This window comes from Phacochoerus africanus, chromosome 9, assembly GCF_016906955.1.
Source record: "Phacochoerus africanus isolate WHEZ1 chromosome 9, ROS_Pafr_v1, whole genome shotgun sequence".
NCBI classification, from domain to species: Eukaryota; Metazoa; Chordata; class Mammalia; order Artiodactyla; family Suidae; genus Phacochoerus; species Phacochoerus africanus.
The window spans coordinates 26,082,730-26,101,207 of record NC_062552.1 but is presented as its reverse complement, the minus strand read 5'-3'; the positions used below and the strand labels follow the sequence as shown (position 1 = coordinate 26,101,207).

At 43.9% G+C, this 18,478-nt stretch overlaps 1 protein-coding gene across 1 annotated transcript; it reads left to right on the top strand.

Moving 5' to 3' along the window:
* The first annotated feature begins 2,222 nt into the window (after nucleotides 1-2,222).
* On the top strand, nucleotides 2,223-14,597 carry LOC125135180 (H-2 class II histocompatibility antigen, E-S beta chain-like). Its single transcript, XM_047794983.1, has 6 exons — nucleotides 2,223-2,406; nucleotides 9,615-9,884; nucleotides 12,035-12,316; nucleotides 13,334-13,444; nucleotides 13,925-13,948; nucleotides 14,234-14,597. The coding sequence occupies exons 1-6, from the start codon at nucleotides 2,307-2,309 to the stop codon at nucleotides 14,245-14,247; spliced, it is 801 nt and encodes a 266-aa protein (XP_047650939.1). The 5' UTR covers nucleotides 2,223-2,306; the 3' UTR covers nucleotides 14,248-14,597.
* The last annotated feature ends 3,881 nt before the right edge of the window (nucleotides 14,598-18,478 follow it).

Here is an 18,478-nt window from a genome sequence, read left to right as displayed (position 1 = left end):
TTAGGCAGCCTGTTTACTAATGGGTGGGGATGTGATCCCACCTGGATTGTTGTTTGGCCCAGGGCTTCACAGAGCTGATGGGTGGGGCCAGATTTTCCCAAAATGGCCACCTCCAGAGAAATGCATGTTGATGGATATTCCCAAAAGCTTTGCCTCCAATGTCCTTCCCTCACAACAAGCCACATTCACCCCTGTTTTCCCAGGATGTCCTCCAAGAACTGCAGTCAGGTCTGACCCAGATTCCCATGGAGACCCTGGTTTGACCTGGGACCCAGTGTATGTGAAAGTCTGTGTGCACCTTCCAAGAATGGGGTCTCTGCTTCCCCTCATCCTGTGGAGCTCCTGCACACAAGCCCCACTGGCCTTCAATGCCAGATGCTCCAGGGGCTCTTTCTCCCAGTGCCAGATACCCACTCCTAGTGGCTTGATGTGGGGCTCAGAGCTGTCACTCCTGTAGGTGAGTCTCTGTGATACAGTTACTTTCCAGTCTGTGGGGCTTCCCACCCAGGAGGTATGTGGTTGCTTATATCATGTAATCACCCCTCCTACCTCTTGATGTGGCCTCCTCTGTCTTCTGGATTAGGATAACTTTTTGAAAGTTCTGGTCCATTTGGTTGAAGATTGCTCAGCATTTGATTGTAAATTTTGTTGTTTTTAGGAGAGAAGTTGAGCTCCAGTCCTTCTATTCCACCATTTTAATCCCATCTCTGAGAGTTGACTTTTAAAGTCCATTCTAAATTTGAGATATTACACTGATGTTAAATTAATGTGTAATAATTAAATAGAAATAGAATTACATATTTTAAAATATATTATTATATCAAAGGATTTACATAGTTTTCCCATAGTATTTTGTTTCATGAACATCCTGTAATGCATTTATTAGCAAAGTCTTCTCATATCTTCTACTACGGTAAAGCAAAAGAAGGTGACTAATAAGGACACACAGTCCCAGTAAAATACGGAAATCAAATGGAAACCAGGAGTAAGGGAGTGAACACTTTTTCATATAAAATATTGCTTATTCTATTTTTTTTGTCTTTTTACCTTTTCTAGGGCTACTTCCTGCGGCATTTCGAGGTTCCCAGACTCAGCGTCTAATCGGAGCTGTAGCCACCTGCCTACACCAGAGTCACAGCAACGCAGGATCCGAGCCGTATCTGCAACCTACACCACAGCTCACAGTGACGCCAGATCCTTAACCCACTCAGAAAGGCCAGGGATTTAACCTGCAACCTCATGGTTCCTAGTCGGATTCGTTAACCACCGCACCACCATGGGAACTCCAAATATTGCTTATTCTAAAGCAGAGCTGCTGTGCCAAAGGTTGATTTTGAATCCTTTATTGAACTCTCAGCCCCCTGCATACTTTGATTTGGACAGTTGGCTCTTCACATTGTTAGATTACATGCTCTACAAGGTACCCTCGAGACTCTCCACTCCACATAGATCACTTCCAGTAAGCCAAGCCCCTTTATCTATGGGTAGTCTGGAAGTGCCACTAATATTACTGACTGCATTAGGAACAAACCTGAAAACTCTTTTTACTCAGGAAAAATCTTTCACTCAGAAATTCCCTTTGTTTATCAGAGACACCCCTATCTGTTAGGAGGTACAGACTATACTCTCCAATCAACAGCTATGCCTCTGCCACATCATCAGTTACCATAGGGTGCTGTTTTTTGAGGTGTCCATAGAACCACAGCACTTCTCAGTATGGAAATACTTGAAAGATCACAGTGCCTTCATTTCAACTGTACAGATTAAGTCATTCCCCACCCCCCCACCAATTTTCCCAAACACTGTGTGATGGTGCAAGTAGGACCAGATTAAAGATCTTGTAACTTGCAATCATTTTCTTTCCATTCCCTCGTCTCCTAACACACTCACATATGTTTGTCAAACAGCTCTGTCTCAAAGTGAGAGAAAAGCATGCTTGTAAAAGAGTTAAGTTTGTATATACATCACTGATCGGCAAAAAGCTGGCTCACAATAGGGGCCCATTTAAAATATTTTGGAAGCAACTGGGTCAAACCTTTGAAATATTTAATTAAAAAAATCTCTTCACTGGAGGAAATTCTAGGTTTCAGAAGAGGACCTTCATAGTGAATCTCTGACCAGCAACAAATGATGCTGTTTACCACTGATGTTGATTGGTTGGCTAATGCTGGTTTCACCCAATCCAGGAGCAAATACAGAGGTCCTTGGGTGGTATTATTCGGTATGTGGGTGGAGGAGGGCCACAGTACCCATTTGAGTGGTTCTTGCCTGCTCCCCTCACACACTGTCCTCTCCTGTTCTCCAGCATGTTGCATCTGTGTTTCTCCAGAGGCTTCTGGATGGCGGCTCTAACCGTGATGCTGGTGGTGCTGAGCCCTCCCTTGGCTTTGGCCAGGGACACCCCAAGTAAGTACCTCTCTTGAGAGTTGATCTATCACGGGGTGGGGAAGGAGGGGAGTTGCCATTTCACTCTGTCTAGGCCATGTCACTGAAAAAAATTGTGACATATTCTTCAGTGACCACTGATCTTTAATCATATGGATCCTCAATTCTTTCCACAATTCAGAAGGCTCAGTGCTTGCCTTCTTTATGAGAGTTGTATAAGTTGCCTCCATATAGTTAACCATTTTTTCAACTCTCCTCCAATAAAATCTTGCCAGCCTTGCATCTCATTCCCTTGGGGTCTTAAGTAGATTTATAAATAAGGATGTCAAATTAACTTCTTGTCTAGCAATTTCCTTTATTATGTTGTGTTACGCCAAAAAGGGAAGATTTCAGCCAAAATTTTCTGGGGAATCAAAAGGAATTAGAAAGATCTTGCCTAGAAGATCCTGTGTTATGCCCCAACAGATTTATGATGTTGGTGTCTCTCCCAAGTATCTGAGAATGTATCACAGGGCCGCTCCCCATTAAATCTTTTCCTTTTACCTGAACTCCTGTGTTTGCAAGAATCATAGCCCTGTACTGGAAGTTCTGACAGGAGTTGCGGTTAGTTTTCTCTCTATTTCTCCTGTGGGAAGCACCCTAAAGCTTAAGCAGAGATCCTTAGTACTTGGTATGACCCTGTAGATAAGGACCATCCATGGGGTGTTCTTTGATGCTTTAAAGAACTGAAGGCATTTCTGAAAACCAGACCCAGGTTAATGTTCACTATGAATCTATTTTAAATCTTTCTACACAGTTTCTCCTGCATCTCCCCATTCTCTGCCTTGAGCCCATGATAAGGGATTCAACTAGTATAGGAAAAATTATATAAAATTCTGTAAGTCAAGGGTAGTCAAATATCAATAATTTCATATGGTTCAAGCCACAAACTCTGAGAAGGGTACACAGAATGTAAAGCTTGTGTCCATCCCATGGGGCTGAAAGTCCATAGGCAAATGAAGGAATCTCATTAGCCTCTTTGATTCTTGGCCCCAATTCATAAGTTCATTCATCAGGCCTTCTGTGTTCCTAAGTTAGCCATGTTTGGTTACCTCTCTTTCTAGTTCTTCCCTAGTCTCTCTCCAAGTACATCATCACTATTGCTGAAAATCCCACCACTATTACAATCTGTTAGATGAGATGGAACTTAGTGAAAAATTTCCCCTTTCTTAAAATCACCCCTCCCTTCCTTCCCTTCTTTCTTTTGCTTTTTAAGGCCACACCTGTGGGGCAAATGGAAGTTCCCAGGCTAGGGGTTAAATTGGAGCTATATGCTGCCAGTCATAGCCACACACACAGCAATGCAGGATCTGAGCCATGTCTGTGACCTACACCACAGCTCACGGCCACAGCAGATCCCCAACCCACTGAGTGAGGCCAGGGATTGAATCTGCATCTTCATGGTACTAGTCGGATTCCTTTCCACTGCACCACAATGGGAACTCCCCAAATCACCTTTTTCTTAACTATGAATATTTCTTGCAACTAGTAGGAGGAGAAAAAGGAAGTTTGTCTGACGTTGTCACAGCAAGTAAAAGGGATTTGATGCATTACAAGAATTAAAGAATGTTGGAGATGGAGCCCCTTCTTGCTTTCCAGGATCCCTACAGAAATCAATTTCTGGAAACATGGGTTTATTTGCTTACACCATTTTTTTTTTGAATGGCTGTTAAATGTTGGCTCTGTTTTAGGCTCAGAGAATTCTATTTGAAAAAAATAGAAAAGTCTCCAACTGTCAAGGAACTAATAGGAGAGAAAGACAATAAACCAATAAACATTTAACAAAGAAAAACATTTCAGAGACCAAGAAGAGCTCTGAAAATAATAAATCAGAGTTACAGAACAATGAGAACTGTATTCAGCTGCTTCACTTCAGGTGGCTAGTAAAAGCAACATTTAGTTGAAATAACAAATGATGGGAAGCCAGTCATGGGAAGGATGTAAGGGAACAGGGCGAGGATGAAGTGGGGAAGATATTTGATTTTCTTAAGGGACAGAAATGAGGCTAGAGAGTGGCTGAAGCATAGCAAGCAAGTTGGTACATGGAACAAGATGAGGTTGAAGATGAAGTCAGGCAACAAGTGATACTAGGCCCTAATAGCCGTGGTAAATTTTTTTTTTTTTTTTTTGCTTTTTAGGGCAGCGCCTGTCTCACATGGAAGTTCTCAGGTGAGGGGTCTAATCAGAGCTCTAGCTGCTGGTCTACGCCATAGTCACAGAAGTGCAGGATCCCAGGGTCTGAGCCATGTCTGTGATCTACATCACAGCTTCCAGCAACACTGCATCCTTCATCCATTTAGCAAGGCCAGGGGTTGAACACGCATCCTCATGATACTAGTTGGGCTCATTTTCTGCTGAGCCACAACAGGAACTCCTAAAAAAATTGTATTTTATTTAAAAAGATATGTGAAGCTACTGAGGGTTTACAAGGAGAGTCACTTATGTTTATAAAAAAATAATTCTAGCTACCATGCGGAAACTGGATTGAAGGATTTGCCAGTGGTCAGGGAGATCATTTAGGGTCATGGCAGAATTCTCCATGGAGGACGTGCTTGTGGTTTCAGTTGGTGTGGTGGTGACAAAGACAGCAGTCGTGATAAAGAGAACAGATTTGGGCAAGATTGTTGAGTAACTTGTTAACGAAGCATAAGGGGAAGAGGGAGAACAATCAAGCTTACTCCTCAGGGCTTCGTCTCGAGTAACGCCTATAAACTTGGTGGTGCTGTTTATTGAGACAGGAAAAGCTGTGGAAGGAAATAATTTGAAGTGGGCGTTTAGGAGTAATAGTTTTATTTATATTTAGTTTGAAGTCATGTATTTGCATGTATGGGGAGCTGTCAAGCAGTCAGTTGAATGTGTGAAACTGGAATTCAGGGAGAGGCCAGGGCTGGAGGTGTATATGGTGGGGTGATTGGCACATGTCCTGTGTTAACATCCAGGAAAGTAGAGGAGGTTGCACAGGGAGAGAGTGTGTGTAGACAACAAAAAGCAGGCCAGGGCCAAGCCCAGAGGACCAAGGGCCAATGAACCAGCAAAGGGGACTGGGAAAGGGGTCCAGTGATGAGGAGGAAAATCAAGAGCATGTGATGCATGGACGTGAAGGAAAGCAGGTTTGTCGAGGAGGGAGGCAGTGACTAGTTGTGTGCATCACTACGAGGCTCATGAGGTGAGAACACGAGGGAGAAGAGAGCACTGGGTTTGGTGGACTTGACATGTACAGTAGGTGAAGTTTCCAAGACAGGGACTGGATTGGCTTGTTTGAAGAGAGAAAGGGAGCTGAGGAAGTGGAGTAGAGATGCCACATGTGGGTAGCTGAAATCAGGGGAAGCCTGTGCCCTGGAATCAGAGAGTTAGCTGGACCCGGAGTGTAAGAATCCAAGAGACCGAAGACAGGCTGGGAGATCTTGAGACCCAGAGACGTTCATTTATCAGTAAGGAAGCACTAGGGTGCCCTTGTGTGGGGTGGTGATGGGCTGTGCAAAAGCCGTTCATTCATACGGTCAGTATTTACTCGTGACCTAGTTGATGAAGATGGAGTGAGGAACAATTTGGTTTCCATGAGCATGGAGCATCCAGACATTTTGCAGTTCCCCTCTACCAGGCCTATAAATTTTAGCCTGTAAATCTCAAAACCATCCTCTCATATCTACAACAATTAAAAACATATATATCCATGGGGTCGAAATTCAAAAGGTTTCAGTGACTTTGTGTCACACAGTTGGTGCTAGAACCCAGATGATGTCGCATAAATCTGAGTTGACGGAAATTCCCCTTCTCCTTTGTCAGCATACCCCTGTTGTACTGGATTCAAATATGCTGCCTTATTACATAGTAAGTAGTGGTTCTACTCTTATGTGTTCAAAAGGGTAACTGGTGATAGAAGTCGTTGATGACTCTTGCCAAATGATGATGAAGTTATCATGTGCTTTAGAAAGTTAAGGAATAGAAAGATTCTGTGATCTTGCATTCCTAGGGGTTATGAAAATTAAAATAAAAATATGTGTATTGAGTACTTATTATGAGATCTGCACTAGGAAGAGTGCTGGAGTCAACAGCTAAGAGAAAGTTTCATCATTTTGCACTTATCTGTCAGGTTCCATATGGGTTCACGCTGTGCCCAGGCTGTCATGGGCATGTGAGGAAGAACAAACAGAAGTATGAAATGCATTCCTTCTTCTCAAACTGCATTAGCAAGCTGGGCTAGGGTTGCTGAATAAAACATAGGATCCAGTTAAATCTGAATTTCAGCTGAACAACAGTAACTTACCTGAAATCTAAATTTAGCTGGGAAGGCTATCTTTTCACTTACTAAATTGGCAACCTTAAATTGTGTATGAGCCAGAGGAACAGTGTTGACCATACAAGGCAGGGAGTTCCCTTTGTGGCTCAGTGGAAACAAATCTGACTAGGAACCATGAGGTTTCGGGTTCTATCCCTGGCCTTGCTCAGTGGGTTAAGGATCTGTAAGGATCTGGCATTGCCATGAGCTGTGGTGTAGGTCGAAGATGCAGTCTGGATCCTGTGTTGCTGTGGCTGTGGTGCAGGCCTGCAGCTATAGCTCTGACGTGACCCCTAGCCTGGCAACCTCCATATGCCGCAAATGCGGTCCTAATAAGAAACTAAACAAAACAAAACAATACCATACACACTACGGTGAAAAATAACTTCACATATTTTAATTTTTTTTTAACTTTGACAGGTGTGAAAACAGTATTAGAGAATTTCTGAATAGTAAGATGGATCTGGATTGATCCAGAGTACCCTCCTCTCTGCCGTCATTTCTAAGAGGCAAAGTCTGGGGACCTGTTCTTTTTTTGTAAACTGTCTCTATGAGAATGTCATCTTTTTCTTACTTTCATTTCTTCTGAGGGAATTGACTTGAGAAATAAGAGTTCTACATCGGGCCAAGTCTGGTAATTTAATGCCTAGTGCAATTATTGGGAGCAGAAGAAATGAATTTGTGGGAGCATTGAAGAAGAATAAAAAATCCATGGCTCTGGTTCACTAATATGGGATGAGTGGCCGAGAAATTAAGAAAGAAGGCAATGTGTCTGTCGATAAGTTACATGTCTTTGTAATGGGTTAGCAAAGCAAAGAATTAGGTCAGTTTGGTCCCGAACAAAGTAATTTTGCTGGGAAAATAGCTCTCTACTGAGGCTGGATTCTTCTTTTTATTTTATTTTTTTAATTTCATCTTTTTAGGGCCACACACAGCGCACGTGGGTGCTCCCAGGGTAAGGGTCCATACCTCAGCCACAGCAACGCCGTATTCGAGCCCAGTCTTGGACCTATACCACAGCTCATGGCAACACTGGATCTTTAAGCCACTGGACGAGGCCAGGGATTGACCCTGCGTCCTCACGGATGCCAGTCAGGTTTGTTTCCTCTGAGCCACGGTGGGAAATCTGAGGCTGGATTCTTAAAGGACTTAAATTTCATGTAGGACAAAGATTTCCAACAGTTAGTACCTTGACAAAACTTTCAATGTAATTCTCAGCTGCTCCATAACAAACAATGGCTTTTGCACCCCATGATCAGTGGTTTACACCAGAGGAGCCCCCCCAGTGAATGATCACCATCCTTCTTTACCCAATCTTTGATGTCGTCATATTTGGAAATATCTGGAGCCATTTTTAGTTGTCACACGGAAGGTTTTCCTCTGACATCTAGGGGTAGAGGCCAGGGAGGCTGGCGGACAGCCTGTGATGTGCAGAACAGACGCCCTCACCCTGAGAGCCATAATGACCTCTGACCTCATGAGGTCTGATATGCCAAGAGAGTTTTGGCACCCACGTCTTAAAAAATCAGGATTTCTGGCATTCCTGTTGTGGCTCAGTGGGTTAAGGACCTGACATTGTCTCTGTGAGGATGTGGGTTGATCCCTGGCCTCACTCCGTGGGTTAAGGATCTGGTGTTGCCATGGCTGTGGTGTAGGCTGGCAGCTGTAGCTTGGAGTTGATGCTCAGCCTGAAGACTTCCACATGCTTCAGGTGTGGCTGTAAAAGAAAATAATTTTTTTTTGTTTTTTGTTTTTTTTTGTTTTCTGAGCTTTCTTGATTTGGAAATGCAGAAAAGGAATTGTGTCCCCGCATTGAGATTATGGCTTTAATTTCCTTAAAACTCTTTAACACTTCTCTTTAAACTAAGTATAAATTCAAAGTCCTAACATCATCTCTCAGGGTTTTCAGTACCTGGCTTCACTTGATTTCACTAGTCTGGGCTTTCCCCTTCCTCCCTCTCACTCCCTGCACTTGAGGAAGTTTTTTGAAGAAGCTCATCAACTCTTTTCAGGCTTTGTCCATGGCAGTCCCTTTACCTGAAACGTGCCTCTTTCCCCTCAAGCATATACACACACACACTCCTAAGTTTCCCCTCAGCTCATATCACTTTCCCTAAAGTTCAAGCTCCAAGAGTGGAGGGAAATCTGTTTTCTCCTTTTATGTATGTATGTATGTATGTATGTATGTTTGTATGTATGTATGTATGTATGTATTTATGCCATTTCTTGGGCCGCTCCCGCAGCTTATGGAGGTTCCCAGGCTAGGAGTCCAATTGGAACTGCAGCCACCGGCCTACACCAGAGCCACAGCAACGTGGGATCCGAGCTGCGTCTGCGACCTACACCACAGCTCATGGCAACGCCGGATCCTTAACCCACTGAGCAAGGCCAGGGATTGAACCCTCAACCTCATGGTTCCTAGTTGGATTCGTTAACCACTGCACCACGACGGGAACTCCTGATTTCTCCTTTTTAGATTCGAAGGGGCCCAGGTGGGTCAGGCACAAGGTCAGCCCCCACCAGGTGTTCAGGGACTGAGGTGAACACGGTTAAGGAAGAGCTGTGGGAGAGGAGCGCCTGCCTTTCTGGTGGGGGCTTCTAGAAGGAGGCGGTGATGGGGCGAATCCTTGTGGAGCCTTAGCTTGGAGGTTTCCGGCCACGCATGGAAGCAGTGGGTCCCCAAAGGCTCTGGACCAGCGGAGTGTCCTCTGTCCTGCCCTCCCCTCCACAGCCTCCCTCTGCAGCAGGCAGATGAAGAAGAGCCCGTGGGTGCCGGGGGTGTGGAGGTGCCCGTGGAGCCTGTGAGGGGGTCCTGGGGCCTCCCCCCGGGCCAGGTGCCCCTCTGCTGGGGGGCAGTGCCTCAGTCTTTTCAGGAGCCCGCCTGGTGACTGGATCATTGCTGTCCACGCAGCGCATTTCTTGTTTCTGGGGAAGTCTGAGTGTCGTTTCTTCAACGGGACGGAGCGGGTGAGGTTTCTGGACAGATATTTCTATAACGGAGAGGAGTACGTGCGCTTCGACAGCGACGTGGGCGAGTTCCGGGAAGTGACCGAATTTGGGCGGCCAGACGCCAAGTACTGGAATAGCCTGAAGGACTTCTTGGAGGAGAAGCGGACTGCAGTGGACAGGTACTGCAGACACAACTACAGGATCTTGGATACATTCCTGGTGCCGCGGCGAGGTGAGCGCGGGGAGTGGGCGGCCGGGGGGCAGGGGCAGAGGTGTGTGTGTGAGAGACAGACAGAGACAGAAAGACAGACGTACTGGACTCAGTCTTGAGTTGTTGTGTGTACAGACTAGGAGTGAGAACCAGGTAGGAGGGTTCCTGTGAGAGGGTGTTGTCTGGGAGACCCTGTGTGGTTTTGACAGTGTGTGCCTGAGAGGGGAGTGTGTGTGTGTGTGTGTGTGTGTGTGTGTGTGTGTGTGTGTGGTGGTGGTGGTGGTGGTGGTGGGCGCCCTGGGGTCTGAGAGGACCAGGAGGGAGGGGACGGGGTGGGGGCAGCTGCAGGCATCCTTGGTGTCCCTGTGGGAGGCGAGGTGGGGGGGGAGGGAGGACCGCTGAGGGGGGAGGGAGGGCAGAGATGAGGGAAGGGGCTTCCAGCCTCTGTGGTTGGGGGCGGGTCTAGGGGAGGAGAGGGGAGGAATGTGAGGGGCTTGGGAGCCTGGGAGGACAAGAGCCACCACCTGCTCTTGGCCACGCCCTCCTCTCCTGAACCCCCAGAAATCTGGGTGCAGGAGTTTGTAGTGGAGAAAAGGTGTCAGGCTGATTTTTGAGAGGTGGGGGAGGGGACCCCCTGAGGCACCTGTGACCTCTCAGAGGCTCCTTTGAGGTCTAAATTGCTTGGTTTTCTGTTTATTGAGTGTATATATTTTTACATCGTTGACATGATTGTGAGACCAGCTTTTTGAATTATACTTTTGCCTTGAAAATGCTGATGGTGCTATTTTTATAATGCTAATCCTATTAGAGGGGTGACATATTGTTTCTTTTTATAGTGTAACCATTTGCCTCACTTTCCCTTTGGTTAGATCTTTTTTTTATGTAACAAATATGGCCAAATACTAAGTTTAAAATTTATGTTTTTTTAATTTTAATTTATATTTCTTTGATTTCTAAGGTTCATGAACATTTTTTTTTTCACATATGTATTGGTTAATTGTTGTTGCTGGGCTCAAAACTGTTGTTTATTCCTCTGGGGTTCTGGTGTTTTTCTCATGAATTTATGAGCTCTCTGTACAATAAAATCAACAATTTGCTGACATCTGATTCAGCAATTTATCAGTTTGTGGTTCATATTTTGATTCAGTTCATTATTTTGGAATTTAGAAAATTAAACTTTTTCCAGGTTTCTCCTTTAAAAATATGTATTTATTGTGGCTGCTAGTGTCAAGGATTATCTCAAGTATTAAGCACATATTAGTGAGTCCTAAATTCTGCCTTGAACTCAAAGGTTAGCTTAAAAACAAATATAAAATGATACTAATTCCAATAGGAGATATGCTCGTTTTACAAAAGAGACAGATTGATCAAAGGAGCATAATTATACGAACTTTTAACAATTACTTTCCTTCTTCATTTCCCTCTCCTTTAGGGCAGCGCCCATGCTTTTCTTGGGATTCAACTCAGGGAGTTTCAGAAGCACCAGTGTCTCTTTCCTTTCCAGGGTAGAACCATTTCTCAGGTGCTCTGAGTGTGTGGAGACAGCATTCCCAGGACTTTGTCCTCTGTCCCCACAGCTCCCCACTGCCCTTCCCCCATCTGCACACACAGCTTTGAGTCCTATTTCCTCTCCAGTCAAATGAGGATAATAAATAGCCGACATATGTGGAAGGCTAATTGCCTCTTATTATTTATATACTTTCTGTCCTTCATTCCTCACATAAGACTAAGAGGTAAATTCGCATTTTATCTCCTCTCATGGGTGAGAAAACTGAGGCACAGAGGAATGTGAGTATCTTCCCAGGATCAATCAGTAAGAGGCAGTAGTTAGATTTGACCCCAGGCAGCCTGGCTTTAGAAATGATGCTTGTAATGAATACCTTATGTGTCTTGCAAAGATCTGTAAATACTTCAATGATAAATAACTGTTTTACACTATGAAAAGGGAAACACATGCACATTTCCCCAAGAGCTCTGAAATCTAGGAGGTGAATTGTGTGAGGAGGAAATGCAAGGCTCATGGCACTAACTCCCTGGGGCCACATGGCCTGCTGTGAGGGAGGCCTGCCTGGGACTGCAGGCTGGCCCAGGAGACTGGATTCAGAGAGGCAGCCAACCAAGGAGACGTGCTCTGTCCTCCTCACTACTCCTGTCTGTTGTTTGTCTCCTAGCTGAGCCCAGAGTGACGGTGTACCCTGCAAAGACCCAGCCCCTGCAGCACCACAACCTCCTGGTCTGCTCTGTGACCGGGTTCTACCCAGGCCACGTGGAGGTCAGGTGGTTCCGGAACGGCCAGGAAGAGGCGGCCGGGGTGGTCTCCACAGGCCTGATCCCTAATGGAGACTGGACCTTCCAGACCATGGTGATGCTTGAAACGGTTCCTCAGAGTGGAGAGGTCTACACCTGCCGAGTGGAGCACCCCAGCCTGACGAGCCCCGTCACAGTGGAATGGAGTGAGAGGCTTTCTGACTCTCTAGTCCCTCAGGCACCAAGGAGGGGACGTGCTTGCCCCTGAGTGTCAGGTGTCTCCTCTCCTCTCAGCTTGTGTCCACTTGCTGCCTGTTCTCCTGTCCTTCAGCTGAGGTGACGGGGGAGCCCGGTGACATCCTGTGCTAGAAATGCTCTGATGGGTTACAGACACCCTGTGATAGTGTCTCCAAACACCGATGCCCCCTGGGGAGGTAATTCTACCTGACAGGCAGCATGGAGGATGTCCCTGTTTTCAGCCGTGTCTCAAGTCATGGTCGCCCTGTGGCCCCTGGCAGCGGTCCCCTGTGTCTGACTGGGCTCGTGCTTCTGACACTGCTGCTCTGGGTTGGTCCCTGTGATCTGAGAAGAGGCACATCCTCTACCATGTGGGGACCTGTCTGACATGAGGAGAATCCAACCCAGCTCTGCGTCTGATGAGCTCTGTCACCCTAGACCAGCTACTCAACACCACTGAGGTCCTGGCCTCTCATCCCTCGGATGTTGAAGTCATGTGGCTTTATGTCAGGGCTGTGGTGTTCAATTGAGTTGAATGCCTTAGCCTTGTAGCTACTGAGTGTGCATTTAATTTACTTAATCAATTAATTTATTTTGTCGTTTTAGAGGCGCACTGGTGGCATATGGGAGGTCCCAGACTAGGGGTGGAATCAAGGCTGTAGCTGCCGGCCTGCACAACAGACATAGCAACAAGGGTTCAGAGCCACGTCTGCTACCTATACCACAGGTCGTGGCACTGCTGGATGCTTAACCCACTGAGCGAGGGCAGGGATTGAACCCACATCCTCATGGATGCTAGTCGGGTTAGGTAACCACTGAGCTAGGACGGGAACCCCCTGAGTTTGCGTGTCAATCCATTTTGCACAAATGGACAATTATGCTCCTTTTTTCAGGGCAGCTTTCTCCCCCATGTCACAAAGCTGTCAGTCTCAAATCGTGTATTTGGCTTTGGGGTAAAAATGACTACAACTGGCTTCTTTTGTCAGGGGCACGGTCTGAATCTGCTCAGGGCAAGATGATGAGTGGGATCGGGGGCTTCGTCCTGGGTCTGCTCTTTGTTGCTGTGGGGCTGTTCATCTACTTCAAGAATCAGAAAGGTGAGGAGCCTATTGTCAGCCGAGATGCCCCACGGCCTTTTTGGAGGAAGAAATACGGCTTTGCTGGATTCGTTCTCTCTCTGTCACTCTTCTGGCGTAAGACCTTTATTTCCCCAGTTTACTTTGGTTTCTTGGAAATCCAGAAATCGATGGTCATGGTGGCTTGTGGGTGAAGCATAGAGGGGATGCCGGCCTGTAGAGATAAGACACATGTTCACCTGAGTGGCGATTTTGGGTGGAGATTCTGGGGAAGTGCAGGAAGAGGGAGTTCGGCTGATGAAATTACCCTGGATTTGTGTGAGAAAACCTTCATAGGTCCCATGCTCTTAGTGTCTGCCGTCCTGTCTATCCTGACATCAGTTGCTGTGGGTTGTGGTTTAGAGAAATCTCAGTGGTGTGTCAGGGGCTGGGGACATTGTGTTTTGAGGACAGATTTACCTCCTTAGCTTCTAAGTGTATGTCTTCTCTGTTCTTTCCCAGGACGCCCTGCCCTTCAGCCAACAGGTAATGCTCTTTACCTCTCTTTTGGGGTTATTTTGTTTCCCTGGAACAGCTGGCAGAGGTGACGAGACAGAGGCAGAAATAAGGAAAGACTTGGACCAGCCTTCTGACCAGGCATTTACACTACAGTTCTTCTCACCACTAAGCAAAAGGCCTGTGGGCTAAATTAGTCTTAAGAATTTTTCCCCTTCTTGCCTCAGTGCTTTCGCATGAGGTCCTGAGAGAGGGTGAAAAGGAGCCACTTTTAGGGTTACTTCTGGAAACAGTCCCCTCCTTTGTTCCCTGCAGGCCTCCTGAGCTGACGTGCAGATGGTGACACTCCAAGCAAGCATCCTCTGTGCCAGCGTCTTCACAGCATGAGAAGGCTCCTGCTATGCTCTACGTCCTCCCCCAGGAGAGCTCTTCCTCAGACTCTCCTTTGCTTCTGGTTCAGGGACCCTGAAGAAAAGGTCTTTTGATGGCTTTCTCAGCCTCCCACCTTTGACTTGGAAGTTCCTGGCATTGATTGCTGTGCCTATGTTCATTTTTCTTTTCTTTTTTTTTTTTTCTGGTTGGTCCCTGTTGTTTTCGACCACTGCCTCCTGTGCATCTGAACTCATCCACTGCCCATATTACCTTATTATGTTTTTCTCAAATAAATATGGAGTGACAATGGTCTGTTTCATACACCTTCAAAGAAAGAGGTCAAAAGAAAAGAGAAAGGGAGGATTGCATCAGAAAACAATAATGATTTTATTTATCTTCCTGAATTTGGTCACGTGAGGATCTAGAAAGTTTCCTTTTTTCCTTTCCAGTTTTTGTCTCGGGTTTTCTGCATTGTGTCCTTAGGCATGTTTTCCTGAGGTAGGAGAGAGCCCTCAGTGAATCCATTTCCTGATGGTTCCCTACATCTTTGCATTTTCAAAGACAATTCCTTCCCCCCATGGGACAGAGAATTGGGGCAACAGATGTAAGAAACACAGGTAACTTGAAAGGATGTGATGCCCTCAAAATGTTTGTAACCATTGTCTTTGGTATCTCTTTTTTTTTTGTTAGACTGATAGTGGGCCCTAACACTTCAATCTTTTTCTGTTCCTTAGATAAACATAACAGACATGCTGACTGTTTGGCTTGAGATGCATTTTTTTCTCATAAATAGATCTCAGAAGGCCATCAAGACACAGCCATAACTCAGGCTGATAAGATGTATTTCTGCCTTCTATTTTGCCACAATCTTACTGTCCCAGGAATAGCCTGTGTGGGTTTAGCAGAAATCAGCAGCAATGCTTGGAAACAAAAGAGGTTATATGAATCCAGTGATAGAAAACCAAACAATGAAATACTCTGCACTGCAAAAAAAAAAAAATGAGAATATCCAGTTATGAAAAAAATCTCTAAAATTCACTTTTAGTAGGTACAGGAGAGTGTATTCGGTACACAACATTTAGTTTAATAAGGCAGAGGAGGAGAATAGGAACATATAACTATCCTTACTAATTTATTATTTTATTATTTTTTTGCTATTAAATGCCTCATTTATTTATTTTTTATGATTATTATTTTTTAATAGTTATTTCCCCAATACAATTTGTTTTCTACTGTACAGCATGGTGACCCAGTTACACATACATGTACACATTCTATTTTCTCACATTATCGTGCTCCATCAAAAGTGACCAGACATTGTTCCCAGTGCTGCACAGCAGGGTCTCATTTCTAATCCATTCCAAAGGCAATAGTTTGTATCTATTAACCCCAAGCTCCCCAACCACCCCCTCCCTCCCTCCCTCTCCCCCTTGGCAACCACAAGTCTCTTCTCCAAGTCCATGATTTTCTTTTCTGTGGAAAGGTTCATTTGTGCCTTGTATTAGATTCCAGATATAAGTGATATCATATGGTATTTGTCTTTCTCTTTCTGACTTCACTCAGTATGAGAGTCTCTAGTCCCTCCATGTTGCTGCAAATGGCATTTTTCCTTACTAATTTAATCTATTTATGTATCATTTCCTTGCATTTGTAAATAGAAACAATGAAGGATTTTTTTTTTTATAAATAGGTTATAGAGGACAGAAATAAAAGCAGGGCTTTTCCAAATTATTAAATAATTTTTCCAAATTATTTAATAATTTTAGCTAGAGGCATATTCACGTACCAAAACATGTAACTCAATTAAACATGCAAAGTTTCAAAGGTGAGACACAAAAGCGAAAAACCAACTCTAATTATTGAAACAAACTTGAGAGAATTATAGGATGGGAAACAAGCTGGAAAAGTAAATGGAACTTTTCTTAGCCTTGCATAAAACTTTGTGGAACATTGTAAATCAGTGTTTAGTTCTAAATTCCATAGACTTCAGTAAGGTAAAGGAGTTGGGTAAGTTCAAAGAAAGGTCACTAAATTAGTTAAGGAGGTGGTGGGTCCTGCTACTGGATTCTATCTGAAGAGTCAGCTTTAAATGCAAATTAAATCTAAAAAGTTTATTTCAAAGTAATAGTAATTTGAACATAATTTCCCCAGAATCCGAAACAACTATTATTTTCTTTTCAACCAAATTCAAAGCTAATGCCATGCATATGTTAATTATAATATGCATTGTTTATGTGAAACAAGTTATCTTCTTATAGCAATTTGATAAGCTGATTGCCATATCTCTAATGGGCATACAGTTTGGATAAACCCTGTTTGATGCCAGTTTGTAACTTTACTCTCACTTTGTTCTCTGGGATGAAGAAAAGAGCTGTCTCCTTTTATTTGCGACCTGTGGTCTGACATTATAAAGTAGAATGAAATGAAGGGCATGCATATTTCAATTTAGGTGCTTCCTGTTATAGCAGCAGAAAAATCCAACCTAATTTGCTTTACTTTTTTTTTTAACTTATTATCTCACATAACAGATCCACCCAAGGTAGCGAACCTCCAGAGTTGGTTAGTTGATCAGGCCAGCGGCATCACCAATGATCATAAAGGCAGGGAGAGAGACCTGTCTCTTCTCCTGTGCTGTCAGAAGAGCAACTCGACTTTCCCAGAAAGTTCCTGTTGGACTCATTTCCTTCCCAAGTTAGGAGGACCCTGTTACTACATCGGTAGCTCAGACAGACCATGATTTCACTCTTTGTGAGGTGAACCTGCCTCCTCTGATGTACATGGGAAGAAAAGGAGCAAAATCATTTTTTTTTTTCTTTAGAAAGAATTGTTAGTATGGGAGAGAACAATTTCAAAATAAGGAAATTATAGTATCTGGTACTATTAGATTGTTTGCATTTTGAATAATTGCCTCATAAATTATGATAGATTCTTGATGAGAAGCATCTATTCAATGTTTAGTTTTTTTTTTTAACACGGAGTATTCAGTGCCAGCCATCACCACCCCCTCCCTAAAACAGACAAACATGCAAAGAAGCAGGAGGTTTAGTTTTTTGTTTTTAGAACTTAAAATGTTGATTCATAATTTTATGAGGAAAAATGTAATTTTCAGGGAAATATTTGAAAAGAAAGATATATAATGAGGAATGACTAGCCTTATACCATGTAAAAACTCTTATACATCTATTTTAATAAGTACTTTTTTGGGTGTTCATTGATTCATCGTAGTTCATAAACACCAGTAAAACAGAGTCCAGATTTCGGAAAAATTGAGGATTAGTTTAATGTAGAGTTTCAAGTTGTTAGTTTTTGCCCAAACTCATTCCTTTTAACAAAATGAATCACTGGTGAATAAACATTTAAACATTAAAAGAATGTGCAAATTAATTAATCAGGTTTATTATGATTTTCATTACTGTCATCATCACTGTTATAATTATGTTTGAGAATAAAAAGCCTTTCTAATCCCTGATGGATTAGTGATGGGAATGTACAATATTAAAACTATTTTGGGGAGTTCCTGTCATGGCTCAGCAGTAAAGGCGTAGGTCACAGGTGGGGCTCGGGTCTCACATTGCTGTGGCTGTCCTGTAGGCCGGCTGCTGCAGCTCTGATTCAACCCTGAGCCTGGGAACTTCTGTATGCTGCAGGTGTGGCCCTAAAAAGAAAGAAAAATAATGTAGCCATGGTTTAGATAACTTCTTATTGAGTGGCCTCTTCATTCTTATTTTAGCAACTGACTAGATTCCTCTGAAAGGTTTTTTCTTTAAGATCAGTTTCCAAATTCTGAACTCTAGAGTCTGACGGGTGTATTTTTCACACAGGTGATCTTTAGCGTCTCTAGATGGATGTTTAAAACATTTTGGTTTCACACATTTATATCGCTTGTGCAACCTATGGAATAAACATGTGACCAAATTATGGATGCTAGCAATGAATAGTGAGGGCTGTATGCTCCAACATTCTCAGGACGGCACTACAACATTGAAAGATGATTTGTTTGACAGGCACATCATGTAGGAAGCGATGTCATGACAAAGGGAGGAGCTCCTTCTCCCACTTGGGGAAAATGATTACTAGTAAGTTTATTTTCTGAAGGTAGAAACTTGTGTATATGTATGTATATACATACATATATGTGTATATATTAGTATATATATATGAGTGTGTGTGTGTGTGTGTGTGTATATA

Excerpts from the sequence above, each read along its gene's own strand:
- LOC125135180 (XM_047794983.1), top strand. The coding sequence starts at position 2,307 with ATGTTGCATCTGTGTTTCTCCAGAGGCTTCTGGATGGCGGCTCTAACC. Across the intron at positions 2,407-9,614 it reads TTTGGCCAGGGACACCCCAA|CGCATTTCTTGTTTCTGGGG; the intron begins GTAAGTACCTCT and ends CTGTCCACGCAG. Across the intron at positions 9,885-12,034 it reads ATTCCTGGTGCCGCGGCGAG|CTGAGCCCAGAGTGACGGTG; the intron begins GTGAGCGCGGGG and ends TTTGTCTCCTAG.